The sequence below is a fragment of the Mytilus trossulus genome, chromosome 14 (genome assembly GCF_036588685.1).
Source record: "Mytilus trossulus isolate FHL-02 chromosome 14, PNRI_Mtr1.1.1.hap1, whole genome shotgun sequence".
Lineage (NCBI taxonomy): Eukaryota > Metazoa > Mollusca > Bivalvia > Mytilida > Mytilidae > Mytilus > Mytilus trossulus.
Window position 1 is genome coordinate 54,587,258 of NC_086386.1, and position 26,126 is coordinate 54,613,383.

The 26,126-nt window shown below is 32.1% G+C and overlaps 2 protein-coding genes across 5 annotated transcripts in view; one reads left to right on the forward strand and one right to left on the reverse strand.

Moving 5' to 3' along the window:
• Positions 1–8,406, reverse strand: part of LOC134695865 (zinc finger protein GLIS1-like) — a 52,497-nt gene extending 44,091 nt beyond the window's left edge. For 2 of the 4 annotated variants that reach the window (XM_063557323.1, XM_063557322.1), the window contains exons 1-2: positions 8,335–8,406; positions 4,169–4,227 (exon numbers count right to left, since the gene is read on the reverse strand). The gene's annotated coding sequence lies outside the window, so the exon portion shown is untranslated. Of the gene's footprint in view, positions 1–4,168; positions 4,228–8,308 lie in introns of all 4 variants that reach the window. The other 2 variants (XM_063557321.1, XM_063557320.1) reach the window with 1 other exon arrangement.
• Positions 8,407–16,117: 7,711 nt separating this feature from the next.
• Positions 16,118–25,803, forward strand: LOC134695750 (transcription factor AP-4-like). The gene is made up of 5 exons (XM_063557157.1): positions 16,118–16,524; positions 18,355–18,508; positions 22,248–22,395; positions 23,365–23,561; positions 24,748–25,803. Exons 1-5 carry the CDS (start codon positions 16,436–16,438, stop codon positions 25,138–25,140), a joined length of 981 nt encoding a protein of 326 aa, XP_063413227.1. The 5' UTR covers positions 16,118–16,435; the 3' UTR covers positions 25,141–25,803.
• The last annotated feature ends 323 nt before the right edge of the window (positions 25,804–26,126 follow it).

Below are 26,126 nucleotides of genomic sequence, written 5' to 3' on the forward strand. Positions count from 1 at the left end.
CAATTAGCCTGTTCAGCGATTTCATTGTTTTAATTTTGACAAATTAGATGTTAAAAGATAAAACGTTTAACCTAAGATTGAATGATTAAAGGATTCAAAGACTATAATTATTAACACTTTAACAATTTGTTAAAAATATTATCAAACTGTAAAATAATAAATTAAAATAAATTAAAAATTAATATTTATTTCCAATTATTCAACTGAATTTCAGTTGACATGATTGATATTTTAAAGCAGAGGCAAGCATTAAGCACATGTGTTAATTTTCATATCTACTTTTTATTTTTGTTAGAGGTTATAAAATGTCAATTTTTGTTCGAGGTTATAAAATGCCAAGTCAGGCAGGTGTTTTTTTGTTTATGAAATTTACACTTCTTTGTCTTGTTCAACTCCTACTTCATTTCAAGAGTACAAGTGTTAAAAAAAATTACCCGAGAAAAATAAATGTTTCTTCATAATTCAAAATATGAAACCTTCATCTGGAACTGTTAAAGGTGGATATTTGAATACAAGCATGTAGAAGACACAAAACAGTTGAATAGATATAGGAAGATGTGGTGTGAGTGCCAATGAGACAACTCTCCATCCAAATAACAATTTAAAAAGTAAACCATTATAGGTTAAAGTACGGCCTTCAACACGGAGCCTTGGCTCACACCGAACAACAAGCTACAAATTAAAGGGCCCCAAAATTACTAGTGTAAAACCATTCATACGGGAAAACCAACTATATAAACAAAACGAGAAACACGTATATATTACATAAGCGAACGACAACTACTGTACATCCGATTCCTGACTTAGGACAGGTGCAAACATTTGCAGCAGGATTAAACGTTTCAATGGATCCAAACCTTCTCCCTTTTACTGAAACAATAGCATAACATCACAACATAGAAAAACATCAATCAAACTCAATCAAAAACGTATGATTAATGTCTATATGATTTAAACGGACATTAAATAAAAGCCAAATCCATCCAAGGTCAACTTGACCTAGGGGAGTGAAATCTTACTCTCTAATAATTTATAAATTTATAATATTAACTGACAATTTGAGAACTGTTTATTATAAATCATGTCAGTTAACTTTGGTACTGACCACTAAGTGTATGATAATCTCAGGGACTGATAATCTCAGTGACTGATAATCTCAGGGACTGATAATCTCAGTGACAGTGACTGATAATCTCAGGGACTGATAATCTCAAGGACTGATAATCTCAGGGACTGATAGTCCACCAGCAGTGGTATAGACCGAGTGCTGTAAAAAAGAACAACACTTTATAAATGTCATGCCGTTTCAAGCACTTTTATTGATTTACCTTCATTAGGAACTGAGAACATTTTGGTAAAGTTAAGGGATGGCAAATAAAGGATGTTGGACAAGTTAAACAACTGAGGACAAATTTATCACCAAATATGTGTGTTTTCACCAGGAGAAAAACAGAAACTGAATACAAAACTGTGACAGGTATATATACGGATGTTTACACTCTGAAAAAACAATTAACAGCTGACAAAACTATAATCAAATGTGTTTACACCATATACAGCTGACAAAACAACGACCACATGTGTTTACACCATAAACAGCTGACAAAACAATGACCACATGTGTTTATATCATAAACAGCTGACAAAACTATGACCAAATGAGTTTATACCATAAATAGCTGACAAAACTATGACCAAATGAGTTTATACCATAAACAGCTGACAAAACTATGACCAAATGTGTTTATACCATAAATAGCTGACAAAACTATGACCAAATGAGTTTATACCATAAACAGCTGACAAAACTATGATCACATGTGTTTACACCATAAACAGCTGACAAACCTACATGTATGACCAAATGTGTTTACACCATAAATAGCTGACAAAACTATAACCAAATGTGTTTACACCATAAACAGCTGATAAAACTATGACCAAATGTGTTTACACCATAAAAAGCTGACAAAACTATGACCAAATGTGTTTATACCATAAACAGCTGACAAAACTATGACCAAATGTGTTTACACCATAAATAGCTGACAAAACAATGACCATATGTGTTTACACCATAAACAGTGGACAAAACTATGACCAAATGTGTTAACACCATAAACAGTGGACAAAACTATGACCAAATGTGTTGACACCATAAACAGTGGACAAAACTATGACCAAATGTGTTAACACCATAAACAGCTGACAAAACTATGACCAAATGTGTTTAAACAATAAACAGCTAACAAAACTATCAACAAATGTGTTTACACCATAAACAGTGGACAAAACTATGACCAAATGTGTTGACACCATAAACAGCTGACAAAACTATGACCAAATGTGTTTAAACAATAAACAGCTAACAAAACTATCAACAAATGTGTTTACACCATAAACAGCTAACAAAACTATGACAAAATGTGTTTATACCATAAACATGATAAACAGCTGACAAAACTATGACCAAATATGTTTACTCCTGGAAGAAACAAAAAGAAGAGAACAAAACAGCTGCATCAAGAGCACACCATACATCCTTATAGTGCATACTGAAATTTTCCCAAGAGTACTGTAAAGTGGGATATTTCAAAAATGATTTAATCAAAGGCCAATAGAATACCTGACAATACTGCTCTTTAAAAATAGAACAGTTACATGAACCAATTCCAATAATTATGTAAACATTCAACTGTATTAATCCAAGTCACCTCAATATCAAGCTCAAGTCACCTCAACATCGAGCTCAAGTCATGCAAGTTATGGTACAATATGTGTCGGAATTCTTTTTTTTGACTAAAATCAGTCTCATAAATCTGGCATCAACAAATTGGAAAATAAAAAAACATTGTTATGCCATGTCCATCTGTCTTCAACTTGCTTATCGGCCTAATTGTTCATGAAATATTTGCCACTGGACTTTAAATAAGCAACCAAAAATCAATGAATCAATTAACTTGCTTATAAAATCAAAAAGATAAAACTATGTTACCAAATATGTGTGTTTACATCATGCAGATACAAAATCAATTGAAGACAAAACATTCATGTAATGTCCAAGCAGATAGTTCCCCAATTTTTTAGAACCTAATTTGTTGCATAAATATAATTTCAGTCGGTTGATTTTATGAATTAGAATGAAATTATTTTCTTCTGAATTGTCTGCCCATAGAAGGCGTTTAGGATAAGTGGTTTGTGTGATTTGGCGGTTAAACCATTCAGCACGACAGGGTCTACTCGATAGGTCTCGTTAATTTTTAAATCAATGCTATTTGATATTTTGTATCATGCATTAAGAGATTGATTGATTTACAAATGATTGTGTGTATTGAAATACTAGTATATATAATATATATATATCTCGCAGGACGGTTGGAGTTCAGGCGATTTGGTGTCACAATATCTCTGTAGCATGGGTTCGAATCCCGCCGAGGGAAGAACAAAAAATTTGCGAAAGCAAATTTACAGATCTAACATTGTTGGGTTGATGTTTAGACGAGTTATGATGACTTTTCGTTCTGATTCGAAATTTGTATACAATAAAAATATTGAACATTGTTAAATGGTTGTTATTAAACCAGCCCTCGGCTCTGTCATGTGGTATTGCACTTTACTCTTTTTTGTTATTTATTAGTATGATTATTATCAGCGGTTGTGATAAATGGGTGTTAAAACGGAAGAAGAAAAAGACTAAATATCTGTTCAGATAATCAGGTTTTAGTGCATATTGATACATCAAAAAGACAATTGTTCCACAAAATATGACGCCTCAGTTTTACTTGTTTGCTACAATCAAGGGACAAAAAGCTTCAAAGCATGATTTGCAACTAAAATGTAACAGTATCTTTAAGCAAATAACTTGATATTTGGTATATCAACCATATATTCAGTCTGCGCTAAAAAAAATACTTTTTCATCTACCAGTTCGGAAACTTAATATCAAAATTTGTCCTTATCGGAAAATATAAAATTTTGCATTTTTCACCAGTCCGAATCAATATTTACTAGTCTGAGACATCAAACTACTGGCTAACAGTGCAGACTATATTAAAAAGTACTTTAAAAAAAAGTCCTAGGTACTTCAACCATTACGTCTCCGAGAAATTCAATTATAAACTTCTTCATTCAAAAATTAAATAAAATAAAATCAGACAGTGAAACTTACCTGTTTTCAATCAAGAAATACTTTTCACACGTACATTTCAAACTTATCAATCATATGTTCTGAAAAATATTTTAAATTTTGATAATTATTCCAAATTATGTTCTTTCTTCTGTCAATATTCAACAATAGCGGAATAATTAAAACTTCTTTGAGCTGATAATTACAGGTAAACAGACCCCCAGCTGAGACATCCCCAACAGTGTAAAGGTAAATAAAAACAAAATATTTAAATCTAAGGATAGCTTTCCGCCTTTATAATCAGATTCAGATAATTAAATCAACAATATTTAAATTCAATACATTTAGTGTCAACAAGTCGATAAATTAATAAACAAAACAAAAAATCGGTCCTAGTGTTATTTGGTGTACGAATTACTGCTGAAACAAGAACAAAGGCAAAGGGAGGCTACAAGTATCATGTATTTTCTGTTTAAATATGATATACATGTTATGATGTATACAGATTTAAATTTGTTTATTCACCTCTTTCAATAATTTAGAAAGTTAAAATTAAACGTTTGAATGCTTTAACCATAAGAAAATAACCCACATGTATAAGATTTATCAGATATGTCATGATCAGGCTTAGTAGAAACTATCATGGACTCACAATTTTTAATGTTTTTGTAAATATTGTAAAAGCAGGAAAAAACTATTAATGCTTAAGTTGTTAAATGCTATTTCATTTGGAAAAATGGCTTCAGTAGAGTTGTCTCATTGGCAATCATACCAAATTTTTTATATTTATAATCTACATTCATTAATTAAGATCAGACTTAAAACTTCCAATGATAAAGTATTTTTCTGTCTAAAATCATTTACTAAAAATGTATATCTTTGTCAAATGATCAGATATTTTTTTTACTTGAATTTAAATTATATAAAAAATTTAAATTATAAAATTATAGAAAATTGTCAGAAATTATTGGATCTATGCGAGCAAATTCACAGCGAGCATTTTTATACGGTTATAATTCCTAGAAAAAAATGAGGAATGTGTCCAGGGGACAAAGATGATTCCCCTGCTTCCTAGGCCTCAGAACACAATTATTCTTCCCCTTGGCTACAATGCATTTTTTGATTAAAGTCAAAGTAAATTAAAAAATTTGCACCGCCACAAACATGAAATAAATTTAACTGCTTATAGACCATTATTATTCCAATAAAATATGCTTGTCCCAGGACAATCCATAAGTGCTTTTTCTTTTGAAAGCCGTATTGACATGCCTATGGTAGGATTTGAATCTTGAATAAATGACGAAGGCTAATTTCTACCCTACTTTCATTTTGGCCAAATCACTACTTTCACTTTCAACAATAATTTTTTTCCACATGTTTTACTTATTTCAATATATATGCAACTGTGAGGACCACTTAAATAGTAAACATTTCAAAGATAACAGTAGACATATTACCTAGGAAGAAATACCCCATATAATAATTAGGAACTATATTCCTAGACCACGAACAAAGGGAATTAATTGTGATCTTAGGCCTATATGTAACATGATAAAGGGACATAACTCATGATCAAAAACAGTTAAAGGGACGCTACCCAAATTTGTACTTGATCAGAGTTATACAGTAATAAGCATTGTATATATGTTCCATAGCATTTAGTTGAGGCAAACTTAAGTTAGAGAAAGGAAACAAAAAAATCAGCAATTTTTCCATTTGTAAAGGAGCAAAACTCTAAAACTGTAAAAGTGACACAACAAAATTTTTAACTTGGTCAGTGTTTGATGGTAATAAGCATTGTGTATACGTTTTATAACATTTGCATGAGGCAAACAAAAGTTGGAGAACAGAAACAAAAGATTCAGTTTTTTTCATTTGTTAACTTAAAGGGGCATTACTCTAGAACAGTAAAAGCAATGTCACCCAAACTCAAACTTGGTCTGAGTTTTTATGGTATTAACTTATTAAGCATTGTTTACAAGTTTTTTATAACATTTTGTTGAGTTAAGAGAACGGAAACAAAAAATTCTGGAATTTTTTATCTTATAATGGGGCATAACTCAATCTAGAGCAGTAAATGAGACGCCACCCAAATTCAACCTTGATCTGTGTTTTGTGGTAAGCATTTTCTTTCTCAATTTTTATGGTGTACAAGTTTCATAATATTTGGTTGAGGCAAATAAAAGTTAGAAAACAGAAATCAATTTTTGGACGTAAAAACAAGGGTAAAACTAAATGCCACCTCCTCTAGGGTGAGGGCATAAAAATTGAATAATGTTTCATTGAATTCTGTTGTGTCTTTAAGAGTAGTTGTAATGATAAAAAGTTGCAGTAGTAACAATGATGTATATTTAGACCAAAAAGGGACATAACTCCTACAAAACAAAAATAATAATAATTTCCTGTTGATATGCATAGACTAGTATACCCAAACAATAAGAAGTAATATTTTTTTTCTTCAAATCAGATGCAACTAGCAGACGCTTAAAGGTAACAACAGGATCTTCATGTTCATTAATAATGACTGCATTATCTCCAAGAAAGGCTAATTAAGTAATAACTTTTTTCCGTAATATTAATCATTTTATTTCTCATGCTTCTTTTTTCCCGATTTTAAGTTTCCATGCAATGTTTTTGCAATTTTTATTTCATGATTCTGTGTACAGACTCCCCCCTTTACCATCCTCTGAGATATTATATGTATTATACAAGTTTTCTTTTGGCAGACAAATTTTGTAACCTATGCATATGACGAATTACAGTTATCCCGTACCATTGTAAACTCGTACCAACGTCAACTCGTACCACTTTACAAAAACTCGTACCAATGCAAACTCGTACCACTGCTAACTCGTACCAACTTATTTAAATGCATTTAAATGGTGTTTACTGATGTATATAATTTACTTTCCCTCAATACATTTCAAGCCTGTAAAATGTATATCATTTATAGTACAATGACCAATATGTAGCTAATGTTCCCCGATAGAAAATACCGTAGCAGATTTGCATTGTCTCCTTTGAATAGACTCTTTTTTAAACTTTTACTGATAATTATTGAATTTAAATTTAAAACTTTTTATAAATAACAAGTTACAATGAAATGTAACTGTTTCTCGTTTCCGAATTTTCCCGCCAAAAAGCACATGGCTTTCAACAATTGTAAACATAGTATTCGATTTGTGATCGTGGATTACAGCATTAATTAGTTTAATTTGGATACAGATATTCAACTTAAGGTACAGTTAAAGCAATGTTTTTACTTTCTTCTGGATAATAACTAATTTGAAAAAAGAAAAAAAGAAAGCTTTTAGAAAAACATTCGTATTTTTGTCTATTAAAATCCAGTATAAAATTCAAGTAATTCAACATAAGTTTTATCAAGTTTACAAAAAAATACCAGAAAATATTCGTAATTTTTAATATAGTTTTGATGGTACGAGTATGAAGTGGTACGACTTCCCAGTGGTACGAGTTAACTTTTTTGGTACGAGTTAACATGGTACGACTTTCCGTTGGTACGAGTTAACTTGCTTCCCATATGACAACTTGAAAACAGTTGCACTGCATTGTCATTATTACGACCAGTTCAGTAACTTAGGTAAAACACTTTTATGATAGTAGCTGTTGGCATACTCACTCTCAATTCGAAATTAATGAATGTTATTCATGATAATCATATGATAATGACACCATAACAAACATTCGAGTTGGACATTTAGGCAACCATTGCCACTCAACCATTCTCCTGATTTAAGGCCACAGACATTTGTTTCTATCCATGGAAGATCCACTATCAACATATATATGCTCAGAAATATACTTTAATAGTTGATCTACCCATTGATAGAAACAAGTGCCTGTGACTGTGTACAGGTGAAAAAAACTGTCAGAAAAATTGAAATTTGGGTATCCTCGCATTATCAGGATATTGGGATTTGAAGATTAGATCTGTATAAGAGGGCATCCAAATAAATCAGCCTCCAAATGTCCCAAATATTGGCAAAATAGAGAGTAAAGTCACAAAAAATCATGGTACCTCTAAAAAAAAGTGCTATGCTTTTTCTGTTATTATTCGTTTTGAACATGTACAAAAGAATATTTAAAGTTAGTCATTGAGGTTATTGCTATTTTAGAGGTAAAACAAACTTTCAATTATTTGTCATGAAGTTTAAATCATACCTTTCAACTTAAATATATGGACCTACATGCTTTTACTCTTTGCAAGTCAAAATAAAACTTCTTCTGGTTCTTCAAACAAAAACGAAGTCGGAACCCAGTCGTCGTGACGTATAATTTTACAAGGGAAATAATCGATCTTCTCTCCAAAAATATTTATTTTTCTTAAGAGTTATTTTTCTTCTTACATACATATATAAAACAACAAAATATTCGAACACCGAGGGAATGAAACAAGATCTCCCAAGACGAAAGTCCCTAATCAAATGGCAAAAAGCTCAAACCATCAAACGAATTGACAATAACTGTCACTTCCTGACTTGGAACAGGCATTTTTTAATGTTAAAAATGGTAAAGTAATCTTTATGCAAAGTCGGGTTGCATATATATAGACCTATACATAATAACAAAGAACATGTTGAATTTAAACCGGGTTTTCTATATCTAGCTAAACTGGCTCTCACTTATATGAAAGTCGTATACATATGTGTGTCTTTTGGGGTATTAATTAGTACATGCAAGAACAAATACATTTAGGTGTCCAGGGGGATATTAAACATGTTGCTGTTGTGAATTTCAGTATTGAGACAATGACTTTTTAATATATATATTTGATATATTTGGATTTCAACGCTGAAATATTCAAGGCTCAATAAATAAATGTCAGAGTAATCTGCTGTTGCCATTTGACACATGTGTCCCGATCCATTGACGATTCGACATACAAAATTTCGTCAATCTAAGCCATAGAACGCAAATAAGACAATAGTTTACTATCATAGTGTTCTAAGGTCAAACTCCAGAATAGAACACAGCTATGCCGTATCATATGATTCGACATGCCGAGTTAGTTCGACCTAACTTCTACGGTGAAAATGTTATGTAAACGGTTTAAACCTTAAAAATTGTAAATTTCATAAATAAATAAAAGTTAAAAAAAAAATGAAATTAACTTAAAGCGACCTCATACAGGCATGCGCCGGAAAGTAGTCCTCAAAAAGTTGATGGCATTCCGTAACTAAAGAAGAAGAAGACCTGGTTTAACTATCAAATTGATCACAGTGAACTGACTTTGGCCCATGCAACAACACCAGCCAATGATACAACAGAATACCAAACTGTTTGGGTAAACTTATTATTACAGGAAAGAAGATGCTTCAGTCATGAAGCCGTTTTGGTCCTGTTAGTTTCTGTCATGTGATTAAAGTAGTTTCAGGTGTGACAGACTTTTTTAAAATGAATACTAGTAAATTAAATAACAAGTTGATTTGTTTATTATGAGGGGAGATATCCGTTTGCGCCAAAAATGCGTCCTTTTGCGCCACAACCTTTTATACTGCAATGCTACGTTTGCGCCATGATCGTCTGTTTTAAAATTACATGGTATCATTTGCGCCAAAAATAAAACATACGAATTCGCCAAATAGAAAAAAAAATGACTTCTCTCCTCCTTTATTTGGACTTGAAACCTGTAGTTTATGATACACATGCCTTTGTCAATCACTTTTACACTTATTATATCACTAGGCTAGTCCAATTATCTTTTTAAATATACACACTTACCTTTGACTGTAGTGGAATCAATTAACTGATATAATAATTATTATTCAGTCAAGTACAAATTATTACTATAAAATTTTGAAGCAAAACAATACACAAAAAACAAACAAACAAACACAAATTTTCTTTTTTTCAAATCAATGTTTAACGACCATTCGACATAACGGATGTGACGGTATATAGTTTGATATACATGTACTTTAATCACAGGCACTTGTCTCTGAAAAAAATCCTATACATCTTAATGTAATAAGACGTGGCACGGTACTTGTCTATCCCATATTTATGTATTTGGTTTTGATGTTATATTTGTTATTCTCGTGGTGTATTGTCTGTTGCTTGGTCCGTTTCTGTGTGCTGTTGCGTTTCGGTGTTGTGTCGTTGTTCTCCTCTTATATTTAATGCGTTTCCCTCGGTTTTGGTTTGTTGCCCCGATTTTGTTTTTTGTCCATGGATTTATGAGTTTTGAACAGCGGTATACTACTGTTGCCTTTATTTATATTAAGGTATAATGGATTTTTCCGGTTTTTTTTTAATCGAGACTTCAATCTTCCAGCGACACATGTACACATATACATCTCTGAATCTACTGATAAAAGATAAGAAAAAACAACTAAACTTGAAATGTATATCTTGCTCTGACAACTATGACATTTTCTAAGTCGAATCATATGTACAAAAATATTTACTTTAAACCTATTATTATTTCATTTATTAAATAGATAGGCACCGACAGTTAGAAAAATAGTAATAATGGCCCGAAAAGACACAGACCAAAGCCTAACACAAATCAAACAAGTGAGAGGTTTAGCGTAATAAAACCAGGTTCAATCCACCATTTTTTTTTATATAAGAAAATGCATGTACCAAGTCAGGAATATGACAGTTGTTATTCATTCGTTTGATGTGTTTGAGATTTTGATTTTACCATTTGATTAGGAACTTTCCGTTTTGAATTTCCGTCGTCGGAGGTCAGTATTTTTGTAATTCTACTTTTTACTATCCTAGGGATCAGAATTCAAGGTCACTGTAGTGCTTCTGCACACATTTAATTTTTGAATGCAAGTGTAAAGAAACCGTGCAGCATACAAAATTTAGACAATGTTTAGGATCGTTTGAATCAAAGGTTTAAGTTAAGGTCAGGGTTACATGACAGACATACGAATAACCACCAAGCCAAGATGCTTCCTCTCACCAAGTTTTGCTTACATAAATTCTACAAAGTTCAAAAGTTATGTGAAGGGCAAAGCCGAGCATCCAAACTGAATCTACCTGACGCCTGACGCGTCCGGACGCGTTCAAAATTTGTACACCGATTGTTCAATATTTCAACGTCATCTGTTCATGCTTAGAGACGTGTTCAAAGTTTTAACGTTTGTGTTAAAAATATTAACATGTGTGTTTAGACACAGTGTACACCGGTGTTCAAATTCTGATCTGAAAAAGAGAATAGATGTTTGTCCTGTTTTCTATCCTTCTAATTGGCAAATTTACAAAGAAATTCTTTTAAAAATATGAATGTACATGCAGGATGATGATCTTGTGAATTTTTGACAAATAATTTTGTAATTGTGAAATATTAAACTTCCAAGCTGGCATATATGTATAGTTTATGAACTTATTTTATTATCATTACTAGTTTTACTTATAAGTGACATAATTATGCATATCAATGAGGCCTGTTATGATAATATCGTAATAAAAATATTTCGATGTTTATCTTATTTCATGATCCGTTCAGTTTATTAACATTACATGTTCAATCGGTGTTCAAATCGCTCGAAATTTTGAACACCTCGCGTTAAAAAAAATATACCAGGGTACCAAATACCGGAAACAGATATCGGCCGGTGATTTAGGCGGTTAAACGAAGAATGAATACATATAAGGAAGAGAACTGGAGAAGGGACTTCTATCTCACATGAACACGAAAGAAGTGAGTATAAGTTAGGGTTATCTCCATAGATATAGTTCGATGGCTTCCTTGTCATTTTCTCATGTCAGATATATTTGTCAAATATTCATAACTGTTATATCCAAATTTTCAATATTCAACATAAAAGACGAACTAAAGAACAGTATTTAACGTAAATAACTGTAAGCTTTGTTCTGGTGATTTTCAGATAACACCAGATTTTCAGATTATTCATCAGTCTGTTATCGTCTGTCTGTTTAAATACAGAATAGATTGACACGTATATTAGATGAACACTAAGTGTTAAGAACTCTAACATCAAGTGTTCAAAAATGAAACACAAAGGCATTAAAAAATGAACACCACACATTCAATTGATGAACACTAAGTGTTAAGAACTCTAACATCAAGCGTTCAAAAATGAAACACAAAGGCATTAAAAAATGAACACTACACATTTAACTGATGAACACTAAATGTTAAGAACTCTAACATCAAGCGTTCAAAAATGAAACACAAAGGCATTAAAAACTGAACACCACATATTAAATTGATGAACACTAGTGTAAACATATGGAACACCACTTTTGACTTAGAAAATGCGTTTTTTTTTATTTGCAGGAATCGTTAGATTGGAATGTTTGAATTAGAAGCCGGTAGCCCATTAGCCCACGAAGGTCATTTCTGCATGCTATAAAGTGTTGGAAAAAAGAAAGATGTCATATAAAGGTATGACAATATATGCATATGTATAGCTTATGTAGGTGTGTCATTTCTATATCTGTATACCTTAGGTCAAGAAATCGACTTATGTAATTTATAATGTCAAAACTTGCAATTCGCTGCCACAGAATATCTAGTATATATCGAAATTAAAGCACAACTATTTCATAATTTGATGCTTTATGAGAAACTCTCTTCTATTAATTTTAACTTTTATTTTGCAGGATACATAGGCTCATAGACATTACTTGTGGAGAATTTTGATATTGGAAGTTGATGATAACACATAAAACGCCACCCAGTTGATAGCTTTAAATGAAGATGCACGAAAAAGTTGATCGTACATTGTGTGTGATCGTACAAGAACTGTTGGAATTTGCAAACTTTTAATCTTTCATTGTTACAAATATCTATATCATAAACTATCTACTTATCACATTGACATGCTTTTTTGGTTAGGATACACATGATGTAGCAACTATATCTTGTCATGTAAAAGAAAATAATTATTTGTGATATATTTGTGTCGGTTTAAAAACATTATGTATGAGATTTTATTGACTGTTACTTGTGATATTATAAGGTATTCTTGTGCACTTTTCTTACATATATACTCATTTGATTATATAAAGAATTACTTGTAAAAATATGTTTTATTGTTGTATTTAGCCTGATTCAATATAGTTTTTATAACAGTTTAATTAAGTTTAGTACTTATAATGGAAAACTATGTACGCTTAACAATAGAACATGTACCACATTTGAACACCATCAATTTGAACACCTATGTCAACTGTTCTGAATGTTAACGTCTGGTGTTCTGAATCTTAACATTTTGGGTTTTGAACATGTTCGGTGTGTTCAAAAAGTGTTACATGGCTGTTGAACGCGTCAACGTATTAAGATTTTGAACATTCGGACACGTTAAATCGTTGAACACTAATGTTAAGGTCTTTAACATCAAGTGTTCAAAAATGAAACACAAAGGCATTAAAAACTGAACACCACACATTTAATTGATGAACACTGGTGTAATCATTTGGAACACCATTACACGTTCAAAAAGTGTTACAAAAAAGCGTTCAAGCAGTGTTCTATTTATTAACACTTAGATTTACAGTGATGTGGTAAACCTAAGTTATACGAAACGAAAGAAATGAGCAATCAAAATTCAGACAAGTTGACTTCTTGATAATATAGAGCCGAATTTTATTTAAAGACTCTATACGATATATTGATTGATTGGTCAGTTTCATCATTATGCACTATTTTGTAGCGGTAATTTTTTACTGGTGAAGGAAGACCGAGTGACAGGACAGAGCTAACAACCTTCGGTAGGAAAAGTCCTATAGTCAATTCATATATATATATACACATTAAGCGACCTGTCAAGTGCAAAATGTGATCCCCAACCTCAGTGTTGACAAGCTATTGATACAGTTGTTTGACTTCATAGCCGACCACTCGGTCACCAAGGCCCTGGTAGGTATATTGATGGGTATAAAAAAAAATCAGATTATTTATTTATATAGATGGATGGTTGGACGAATGCCGGACTGTATATATTGTCCAGTTGAAAATTAAATGCAAAATCAGAAAAAAAGATAAAAGTGGAAATTGGTAATATGTTAAAGAGTCAACAACCTGAGCAAAAGCAGATTAATGCCACCAAAAAGTCTTCAATACAGCGAAAAATTCCCGCACCAGGAGGCGGGCTTCAACTGGCCTCTAAATTATATGTACTATTAGTTCAGTTAAACCTGACGTCATACTAAACTCCGTTACATAATTTAACCAAAATAAAAAAAAGAATATACGGAAGACTATAGCAAAGGCCAGACCGCGGGCTCTCGACTATGGACAGGCTCATCAATGACGGTGTTGGGGTTGAACAAGTTTTTGTGAGCTCTCAACCCTTCCAATACCAAAGTTTAGCTAATAAATGCAGAATACAGAGGCGGATTTAGGGGACCAGGGGGCTGGTGAAAATTTTGTTGATTATATAGGGATCGAATTACTGAAGCTTGACTAGAGCGGGCCCCACTGGATCCGCCACTGGAATAAATAAGCACACATAATACGCACAGCCCCCCCCCCCCCCCCCCCCCGGATCCGTATGTACACTTTTCTGATTCTCTAATGCTGCCATTATTTGCTAAATTATTTCTTGATGCCAGGTGCTTATCAGAGAAGCTGCAAATACCAGGGGTTTTTTGTGTGTGTTTTTTTTTGGGGGGTGGGGGGGGGGGGGGCGTCACCCACGACCTCCTGTACCTGAAGCAATGATCACTTTATAGCCGTAGTAGACCTCCGATAGACAATTCGAACACCATAACTCAGTTTGGGTACTTAAACGTGTAGATTTACGAAAATGTGTGTACTTACAAGCTGACATTTACATTCCTCTATACTTTTTTGTAACTATCTGTAATAGTATTAATATGCATGTTAAATGTCAAGTATTTCGTAAATATCTTATGGTCTGTGTATCCTTTGGTTTTAGAATTTTCGATTATCGCTTAAATTTTCTAAACAATTATATTCTTATATAGTTTTCCTTTATTTCTAAAGATTTGTAACAACTTAATTCTAGCTTGTTTTCAGTATTTTAGAGAAAAAACGAAGATGCCATTTTTGTGACATTTTGGTAGGCATCCTTCCAACGCATAAGTAAACGATATAAATTGACAAAAATATAAACGAATGCATACAACCGTTTCTCTTTTATTGATTTTCCGACTCCTCTCCTCTTCCCTTAAAAAGATACTCAGAAAAGATAACAAAAACAAACACCTAAATAAGTATCAAGGAAAAATATTCAGTCAAATTTGTTTCAACATATAACAAGGTCATCGAATTCCCTTTTCCTCACACCGTCCCCTAACATCTAATTCTGGCCATGCTTCACGCCTGACAGTAAAAAGTGACGACTGTCGCTATTTAAAATTATTCTATATCAGCTTCCCGGACAGCAAAATCATCGGTAGGTCAATTTGACACTTTAAGTCGGTGAATATATTCCAAATAGCTAGCATGATTACTTTGATGACCTTTCATTAAATAATAATTAAAGCTATCATTTATAATACTGTTCCCGGATATATATTTTTCATTTGACAAATTAATCCTGTGCACTCAGCATGCTTAACATGACGTGAAAAACAATTAGACATGCTTAACCTTTTAAATTGACAAAATATGCAATATTTATATTAAATACATTTCTGGTAAAGATCAGCAGATCTTGTAAAACGTTTACTCCCAGCTGATGACATTTAAATATAGTAACAACGAATAAGGTAATGTCATGGAGCTGTCTGCATTCCAGACATAATAGCCTCATAGCTGTCATGGCGGAAAATTTATTGGTTTTATAGAATACTAAGTGAGTTTTGTCTTTTCAATGTGATATCATAGGATTCTTTGCAACAAAATCGATATATTTTGATACTAATAATATGTTTAGAACAAGAAGTTTTTGTGTGATATTGCAAAACATGTTTTAATATTTCTAATTCTCCCAACTGTCATTTTGGAACACTGCCAAACAGCTGTTGATTTGTTTCGCGCGTCTTGCCAACCATACAGTGAATGGGCTTGGGAATTTTAGATTCTTCCGCGTCGTAAAATAATCCGCCATGTTTTATGAAATATTTTCAAAATAAAGGAATAACAAATGTGCGCCTTGTTCCCAAATGATTCAAAACTTAAAATCCAGTACGATCTTAATAAATTCTTGGTTGTAAAGTAACGTGTATTAAAATTTATGTCTGTCGCCTCGCACCTTGAATCGACCTACAGCTGTTTCCCGCCAATTATTACTCATTCTTCTTCAACGAAGGCGACCCGAGCGTGAACTGTCGGTGTACTATCACAAATAATTCAAGTTTAACCTATATTTACAATTGGATTTTTACAAAAAGTGGAATATTATGTCAGTTTATTCAAGGAATAGTGAAAGAAGGAGAGTTTTACCGGAATATTGCAACGAAGACAAGGAATATTCCCAATGTTATGGAAGGTGAGTTGTACGCACGCTTGCTAAATATAAACATTGGCGTAGACGTGAGTAACCAGTGCTTGTTTTGTAAATTTCTCTTTTATTATTTAGACCTAGTATTTGAACATACTGACATAAGATGGCTAATATACTATAGTTTCGAAATGCATACCCTGATTTTCATGTTTATTGTTTGTTTCATTGATTTTGATGAAAATACATCTTTGTCTATGACCGGCAGGTCACATGGCTTGTTTAGAAAACAAAGGGCACATAACTCGTGTTACTTAGCGTTACGTGTATTAATGTCAATTACAAAACTGCTTTAAGCAGTTGATAACATCTTTGTCGGAGTTATTTATGTAAATGACAATGATATTGTTTGACATGAGTTAATTTTCTACGTTTGATATTTTAATTTTACGAGATATTTAGCTTTCCATATGGTGTCGGTTTAGTTGTCTCATTCATGTCTGGCAATCAGCTGATTATTGAAACTTTGCAATTTGTAACTTGTGATAATCGTTAATGGGAATTTAATCACAGGACTAATGAGCATAACACTTGCATTTTGCGGCAATATATACATAAAAGATTATATGTTCATAGACACATATAAAAAAATATGTTTTTATCTTAAAAATATTTTGGAGGTTTTACAAATTATTGGTCACAGACAATGCATTGAATGTTGAATTTAACATTTTTACTGTTGAAATAAAAAAAAAAATATATAGGAATATTATTTTGTTAAAAAAAAATTGGTCAAAGGTGGTACTGAAGTTGGTCTGCATTGTCCATGTTTCCTGTTAATATGAATAACTTATTGTTTAAGAAAAAGTTTCAATAGACAAATATACATGTACATTTCGAAATTCATTTGTCTTATCATTAAAGTTAAGAAAGGAAAAATCAACATCTTCAACAATTGATTCAAGTGTTTTTATTTAACTGCTTTAACCTTAGAAAAAACATGTGAATCATGTGAATTGACAAATTAAAGTCGTCTCATCATCAACCAGTTTGATTTCCCATGTTTTACTGATAAGATTACATACATATTGCTCCATATTTGGCCTACTTTAACACACTTTCTTATCGCACAAAAGCGTTAAACAACAGGAAGACCATGTTATAAATGAAGGAAGTGGGAAGACCATTGTGACTTAACAATAACGTAAAACAATATGTTTTGTTAAAAATTATGTCAAGTACATGTATACAAATTGCTATTTTGATGCTGAAAGACATCAGCGTTCAGTTAAAAAATAAAATGTGTTAAAGTAAGCATTTGTTCACCAACACATTTTTTTAATGTGTCTAAATAGAAAGACCTGATAACGATTTATTAATAATTCTGCATGTTAAAATCTTGATAATAGTACAGTTTTGTAGTTCATGACCTCTTCAGACTTGTATCTTCTAGAAAACATATTGCCTTAAGCAGATTTGCTTGAGACCTGGTGAGATCCTTTAAAATACACATGTAAGAGAGACAGAGGCAGATTTAAGGATCCGCTACTGAGAGACACATGCTCCTTTCTGCTAAAACAATGAAATGATAATTTTTACAATGTACTCTAGTCACTTTAAAAGTTTGTCATAGTTGTAGGTCAGTTCCAAAATTATGGTTATATTACTTTGTACATGTATGTTTATGAACAATATAATATTAGGTAAATATGCAAATGAAAAAAATTGTATAAATTGTGAAATATCAAATATTAGGATGATAAATTCATTGTCATTTACTAAGGGTCATCACAAAGTGACAGAGATTTAGCCATGTTCATAGTTTGTTATTTTATGTGTAAAATGTAAATTTTAACTTTGTATTTGATCTTTTTACAGTCAGGAGGATGGCCATGGTCATTTAGAAAGTGAAAAGAAAGTACGAAGGGAAATTGCCAACAGCAATGAAAGGAGACGAATGCAAAGCATTAATGCTGGATTTCAGTCACTGAAAACGCTCATACCACATAGCGATGGAGAAAAACTGAGCAAGGTAATGTATCTTATTGTATAAATTTCATTTTAGTATGCTAAAGCGCACAAGGAGGATTCAGCACACATAAATATTTTAAATATTTATTTTAATTTGTTGATGCTGAAGCTTTAAATTAAATTTTTTTGAATAGTCCTGTACATGTGTTTTCAACATGACAATTTTTATTCTTCAAACAGTAATTGTCCTACATGTATTCCATTTCCACTGTTATTTTTAAATATGAGGAAGCGACGTTAAACAAACTGCAAATGTAAAAGTGTATTAAAGAGGGGGGGGGGACCACTTGAAAAATTTCAATAAAATAAATATTAGATTTTATAAATAGAATAACAAGATAAGTACTATCAAACATGTACACTGTATGTACATATATTTGTGTCAATTTATAAAAGGTCATATTATTTATTGACAAACAAAATGCAATTGAAATTGTCAATGGAATATTTATAGAGTAAAAAAAAGTTGGGCGGAAAAATTGGAGTCAATTATCAATAATTTATATAACAACCCTTGATCATTGACTTGGTCTAATGTTTAGATTTTGTTCAATATCAATAGCAATGATCAGCTGATCATTTTTATAGTATGAGAAATGAATTTCTGTTGGCAGCTTGCCAAAATTTTGCATCTGTTGCCAGTGGTAAACCTTGATCGGTGCACAACAATCAGTCCCTTCTGATGATCAATTCGTCTGCTTAAGTTATTGGCTAGTCTACAGAATAAAACCAATTATTGATCCCTATAAATTTCTCTGCATTCGCTTTGCACAATTTGTAGTTGTATTGTAAGAGGGTTTAGTTATTTGACCTGATATTAAATCTCATTGATTAGATTTTTTTAAGTGGGTCACGAGATCATGTGACGCTATGATTATTGACACTCCTTGAATTCCTAAGGTAAAAGGTACATGATATATATATACATATATACATAGGTAAATTTTATCTGTGGTCAGCAGATATACGGAGAAGTTTATATTTACACTTATCAAACGGTTCTTAAGTGCAAATCCCGGAAGTTTATCAATATGCATTATAAATCTTTTCTAACAAGTGAATCAGTGTATGAAAATTTTAAAGAGTCTCTTTATTTTGTTTTTTAACTGTTATGAATTAACTGGGTAATGATATAAATATAAAACAGCTGTTTTTAAGTAAATTGAGGTCACATTTTTAAGGAGTGTTCAGGTAGCTCAACATAATTGACATTTTTGTGGTGTAATAACACACATAGAAACCACCCATGCATGTAGAAGAGTCATATGCAGGTACATTTTTGTACATCATTTGCATAATTTTTGTTTACCTCCTACATAGTTATGTGTTTTGTGGTAATAAAAAAAGGAATTGAAAAGGTGGCTGAACTTTTTTTCTAAATACATATGGACATAAAAAAAAAACTGAATGAAATTAACAAATTTCGTATTTGCATAATTTTCTTTTGTCTGTTACAAAGCTATGTTAAATGGAAATATACAATAAACAACGAAAACTGAAAGTTGCAGATTTTTTTTAATATGTTGAAAATTGCTGCATCATGTGCAAAATTGTGTTTTACTTATTAATACTTATAAAGTTGTGCATAAATAAAAGGCAAAAAAAACCCGATAGGAATTGAAAACATTAGTAGATACTGTACATGTATATATTTGTATTTTATTAAATAAATAAAATTAAACTTACAATAAACAAATTTCAAATTTCAAGGATGCTTGCCTAGATTTTGATGATACCATAACGTACATGTAAACAAAGCAAAAGGGGTGCTGCATGTCTACAAACATAAAATTTAGCATGCAGAATTATATTGGTCTGTGTGCATTTATTTACATGCAAATGTAAACAAACATGACCTGAAGTGACCAGACGTTTCACCTGACCCCTGACCGGTTTATGATTATATCTTGTTTCAGGTGAAACAAAAATCTATCCTGATTTAATCATCTGACAGCTGGTCTTACTCTATATTATCTTGTTTAATTAACATGTCAGTTGCAATCAGGGTCGATCAAAAAAGCCAGAAATTTAAGTCTACATGTACATTTGTATGTAGATGTCAATTTATATTGGCAAAATTAAATACATAGTATCATGATCATTGAAGTTGTACATGTATATTTTATAAAATCTGAAATATATACATGCATGACATGTATGTTCAGGGTTGGCAAAAACCCGGGTTTTATGAGTATTGCCCAGCCCAGTGGGAAATACTGGGAAAACCTGGGTTTTACTGGGTTTTAGTGGGTAATACTGGGTAATACTGGGTAATATAAAATACTTGTCTGAATTTTTAAGAGGATTCAGTGATAAATACAAATGTTAAACATATAATAAGATATTTATACCCTATTTTGTTTGTCTAGCATTTGTCTAGATTGGCAAACTGTAAACATGGTAAATATAGAGCAAAAAAAAAATTGTTTTCTCCAAATAAATATAACTCCTAATCTAACATTGTTTAAGAATTAACAATTGTACTTGTAAGAAAAATTACATTTAAATAATGTCACTAATTGATTAGTAATTATTCAGATTAGAACACATTTGTTTATGTAACAATAATCAGCCCTTATAATTCTATAAGTTTTATTGGCATGACCCCTTAGGGTGTTTATTTAGCAACAGTGATATTGTTGGCTTTTTTCAAAACTACCTCTACCCTTTTTTATTGGGAAAATATGCGTCATTTTCATCAAATTGGGAAATTAAAAACAAACCTCAAATTTGACTGAAACTTCAATTTACAGACTCCTTTTCAAGAGTCAACCCTTGCTTTGAAATAAGACCTTTTATTGTCAGTGATTATACATAAATAGACCCTCAAATCTGCAAATATAGTCATTTTAGGCATCACAAATGTTTAAATGAGTGATTTTCAGTTTGAATGTATGCACAATTACTACAAAGACTGCACTGTTTGGGAAAAAAGTTGTCTTTTTGGGAATAATTTTAAGCCATTTTTTTTTCAAATTGGGATTTTTCTCCAGGGGAAAAAGCCTTTATTCTCCACTAATTTAAGGCAAACAATATCACTGAGCAATATGAATGTATAACAAATAAAATTAACAAGTCACTTAAACACTGCAATAAAATGCATGTTTCTAAGTTTGGATTATTAAAACAATGCTTGGTAATTAAAAAGGTATCTTTAAATGTACAAATCTTTTGTTCTGCCTACATATATAGAATTAATAGAGAAGAGAATGAAATTTACATTTCAATCTTCTAGAAAGGACTGTCAATGGTTATCTATATAAATAGTATATATTTAGCTGTTATACTATGAAACTGTACCAAGTCTTTACTATTTAGTGTTAAAATAAGCATAGAAAATCATATTGCCCAGTATTGCCCACTATTAACAATTTCTGGGAGTATTGCCCAGCCCGGGAAAACCCGGGTTTTCCCACCCGGGAATTCCCGGGCGGGTAATACTTTGCCAACCCTGTGTATGTTTCAATTGTTTGACTTTTTATCATGTGCACATGCAGTTTAATAGGAAAATCAAAAGAAAGTTTAAATAGCATTCTTAACACCCCTCAAATTAAAAATAAAAGAAACTGAAAAAAATTACATGTTTGATATTTTTATTTTTGGCAAATATGTTGACAACTCAGTAAAAATAATGATAATACATTCAAAAACTACATGTTATAAAAAATATTGCCTAAAAAGTATTTAATCGTGTGTGCAAATTGACACATCATACATTCATTTATTTTTGTTTCTTTTAGGCTGCTATTCTTCAGCATACTGCTGACTTCATCCAGAATCTGAAAAGAGAGAAGGACAGGCTTGAATCAGAGAATTCTCAACTCCAGAAAATGTTGACTGGAAGTGCATTTGGCTCTCCACCTCGGAAGCGCTGGAAGAGGGATACAGGTAAGGAAATAAAAAGGGCTGCAGAATTCATAAAAGTTATATATGCCGAACTGAACAATCAAGAATTATATTTCTGAAGATTCCATAACATGTAAACTTTTATAAATGTCTACTGAAAGAAGTGCAGAGTGATCTAAGTAGCCTGTCAACACTGAGGTTGTGAGTTTGAAGCCTGCATGTTTAAGTGCTTGCTACTTCAATCTTTATTGACTACAGTTATTTGTGCCAAATGTTGTGGTGCTCTCGGGGGGGGGGGGACTATATGGCTTGGGCCACTAATAAAACCTCCCTTTGTGATGGAGTTAATAGTGCTGAAAGTGACACTAAACTCACAATCAACCTTTTCAAGCTTGCATTCCAGGGGAAGAAATACATTCTCATTGTTAACATGTACATATCAGTATGACCTTCATTTTGTACTCTAGCTCTAATGCAAAATGTAGCTGACAAAAAAAATGACTTGACACTCTATCTTACCTTCCTTGTGTACAATATTTACATTGTATTAAACTGTATACTTGACCGACAAGGAAATGCTTACATTGTATTAACAATAGAGTGTGGTTGAAAACATCTTTATGTAAACATTAATGTAGTAGACACTTGTATTTTAAAAAAGATAAGTTGAGGATGTTTTTGATATACCGCAACTACAATTAGGGCAACTACAATTAGGTTTCGGGAATATTTTGCACTTAACACAGACATTGATTCCTTACAATGAATTGACATCAATGACATTCAGACTTGATGGAAATATGGAACCTTCTTTTTTGTGTGCATTTATTATTGCAACGTTTAATAATGGACAAATCTGCAAGATAAATTCACTCGTAAGAAAATAATGATACATGTACAAAATTTAAAACTAATATGTGCAAAATAGATTTCGATAGAATTTTTTAAATGATTTTTCAGTAATTAATAAATATTATCCCAGATTTATAGACCTGTACATTTATTTTTCAGAATCTTCAGATGAAGGCATCACAGCTGACTATGATGAGTTGTCCATTGATGATGTCCGTCGGGAAATGGTGGCTATGAAATGTCAGCTTGAAAGGGAAAGGAGACTCCGCATAGAATTAGAGAAACATTCATACCCAAGCAACATTAGAGAGCTTGCCAATCAAGTGCAGATAGTTCAAATGCAGACCGACAATGTGGTATGTATATATATCACATCATCCAAATTTTCTCCTAGGAGGATTTATGTTTTGTTTTGGCTACCATCCTTTGAAATACAGTTCCTTAATTCCTTATTATTTTTATAACCCACCCACCCATGAAAAAGATCTAGAGGAAATAGCTTGTTGGCAAATGTCCTGTGACCTTTGCCTAGGGGTAAATTGTTTATTGACAGACCCAATAGATAATCACTATTGATAGGTAATGGTTATTAGAGTATTGTTATGGCTAGTTGTATGTTTATTTATCATAAACAAAATCAATTAGGCAGTACATAAGCTTAATAAGAGTACCATAACCTTTCTGCACTTAGATACAATGTACATGTATTATAGTCAGCTGATTGTGAGATAATCTGTAATTGTTTATAATATCTGGAATATTGAAATAAATAAACAGTAGTGGGCGTATATTATTATATGGTTAAAAGGAATCATACTTGTACTTCCGATCCTAGATCTTTTTATTCAAATCCGGAAAAAATTCGGTTCCGATCCAGATCCGTATTTTACTATGCCCAAACAAAGAATGGCTGCTCCCAGCACAAATGTGCCACAATAAACGAGTTTAAAAATGTCAGCACTTGGAGGATTATTCAATTAAAGCTTCTTTAAAGGGATTAAATCATTTTAGGGTACAGGACCCTAACCAAACATGACATATAACCGACTGCAAATCAAACAGGAAGTGCAAAAAAAAAACAAAAAAAAAATCCCGACCTACCGACCCTGATTTTTTGGCATTGGAAGCAGGAAACAGACATATATTTTTTTTTGGCCTTACCATACTTTTTTGTTGTACAGTACAACTACTGCACATGTTCAGCTGTCAAATTTTTTTTTATTTTGAATGTGCTGCAAACTGAACTGTCAGTCATTGTAATGGATCTATATATAGATATACTAATGCAGACGAGTGTCAGATTTTATATAAAAAAGAAGATGTGGTATGATTGCCAATGAGAACTGTCCACAAGAGACCAAAATGACATAGACATTAATATCTATAGGTCACCGTACGGCCTTCACAATAAGCAAAGCCCATACCACATAGTCAGCTATAAAAGGCCCCGATATAACAATGTAATTTAGGAATGCCTGACATTTCAGCAAGATATAATTATTTAAGGCATTTTAATAAGGTCATGTTTTTATTTTTTCCCAGGTTTATGTTGATAGCACAGAGGATGTGAAAGAGGAAATAGAGATGAAAACAGACGAGGACAAACCAGTTCTTATTGGAAAAGACCATGATTCTCAGGAATCTGTGTCAAGTAGAAACATTGCTACGATTGTAGAAGCTATTCGTCATCTGGAAGGTGATCGGCTAGGCTTTGAGGAACACCGGCATGAACATTCCATTCCCCATAGCGAAGAGGATGAGAAAGAAAGCAGTGTTACGAGTGACCAAGAAGACATGGTGAATTCGGACAGTGATTCACCGATGTCGTACCGACCCCAACAGCATATAGACATTAAATACCACACAGAAGTTTTACACTCGCCCCATTTAGAACATTATGTATATCGTCCCGGTGTTATAGTTCAGAAATCCTAGGATCACTTCATCCACCTCATTGTTTTCATTTGTAAATATGTCATTGCCGATTCATTTTCATTTCTGTTGCTAACTGTCATTTTTTGTACATTTTTGAATCATAAGAAAAAGGAAGTTTTGCTCAAATTACACTTAATGAACTTGATTCAACATTTTTTCTCCTAGATTACCTCTGACGGCTGGATCATATGAATTACAAAACATAAATAGAGTGTTATAAAATGCTTCTTTTATACTTGTCTGCACATAGAGTTCAGTTTTACGGAATTACTGTAAAATAAACATTTTTTAATTTTAAAGATTTGATGTACAAGTCTGACTAATATACATAAAATAGAAATCATGGAAGTTCAAAGGTAAAAAAAAATCACAGTGCTGTGTGTAAAATAGACTGTCTGAATTACATTTGAAAAGTAGAACATTTGATGGATCAAGTTTACATGTGTACATACATATATGTCTTGTGTTTTTTTCTTTTTTAAATGCTTGTGATCTAGGACTATTTTCATTCATAGCTTTAACTATCATCAGTGTGACATTTCATTCCATTTCTTTCTTAATTTTGTTAAGGTTTTTTTCAACATGTGCTTTTGGTGTGAACAATTTAAAGAAGATAACATTTGTAAAATTAAATCAGTACTCTTTAAATTGAAAATGTTATGACAACTAGATTTGCCATTGCAAGCAATAGCGGATGGCACCCTTCCCCTATTGCCAGGTAAGCGGTAGCATTGGTAACGGCGGCCATTTTGGAAATTCCAAACTCAAAAGTGAAGTCTACATTAGCTGAGCAACATTTGTTATAAGTTTCAATAAATTTGAAGCATTTTGAAGTTTTTTGTATTTTTGCTGTTTCCATGGTAACGGCGGCCATTTTGAAAATTCCAAACTCAAAAGTCAAGTCTACATTAGCTCTGCAACATTTGTTATAAGTTTAAATAAATTTGAAGCATTTTGAAGTTTTTTGTATTTTTGCTGTTTCCATG

Bases quoted from the DNA above. Each gene is read 5' to 3' on its own strand.
- LOC134695750 (XM_063557157.1), top strand. From the start codon at position 16,436: ATGTCAGTTTATTCAAGGAATAGTGAAAGAAGGAGAGTTTTACCGGAA. The intron at 16,525-18,354 runs GTGAGTTGTACG...ATCTTTTTACAG, and splicing joins TATTCCCAATGTTATGGAAG to TCAGGAGGATGGCCATGGTC. The intron at 18,509-22,247 runs GTAATGTATCTT...TGTTTCTTTTAG, and splicing joins ATGGAGAAAAACTGAGCAAG to GCTGCTATTCTTCAGCATAC.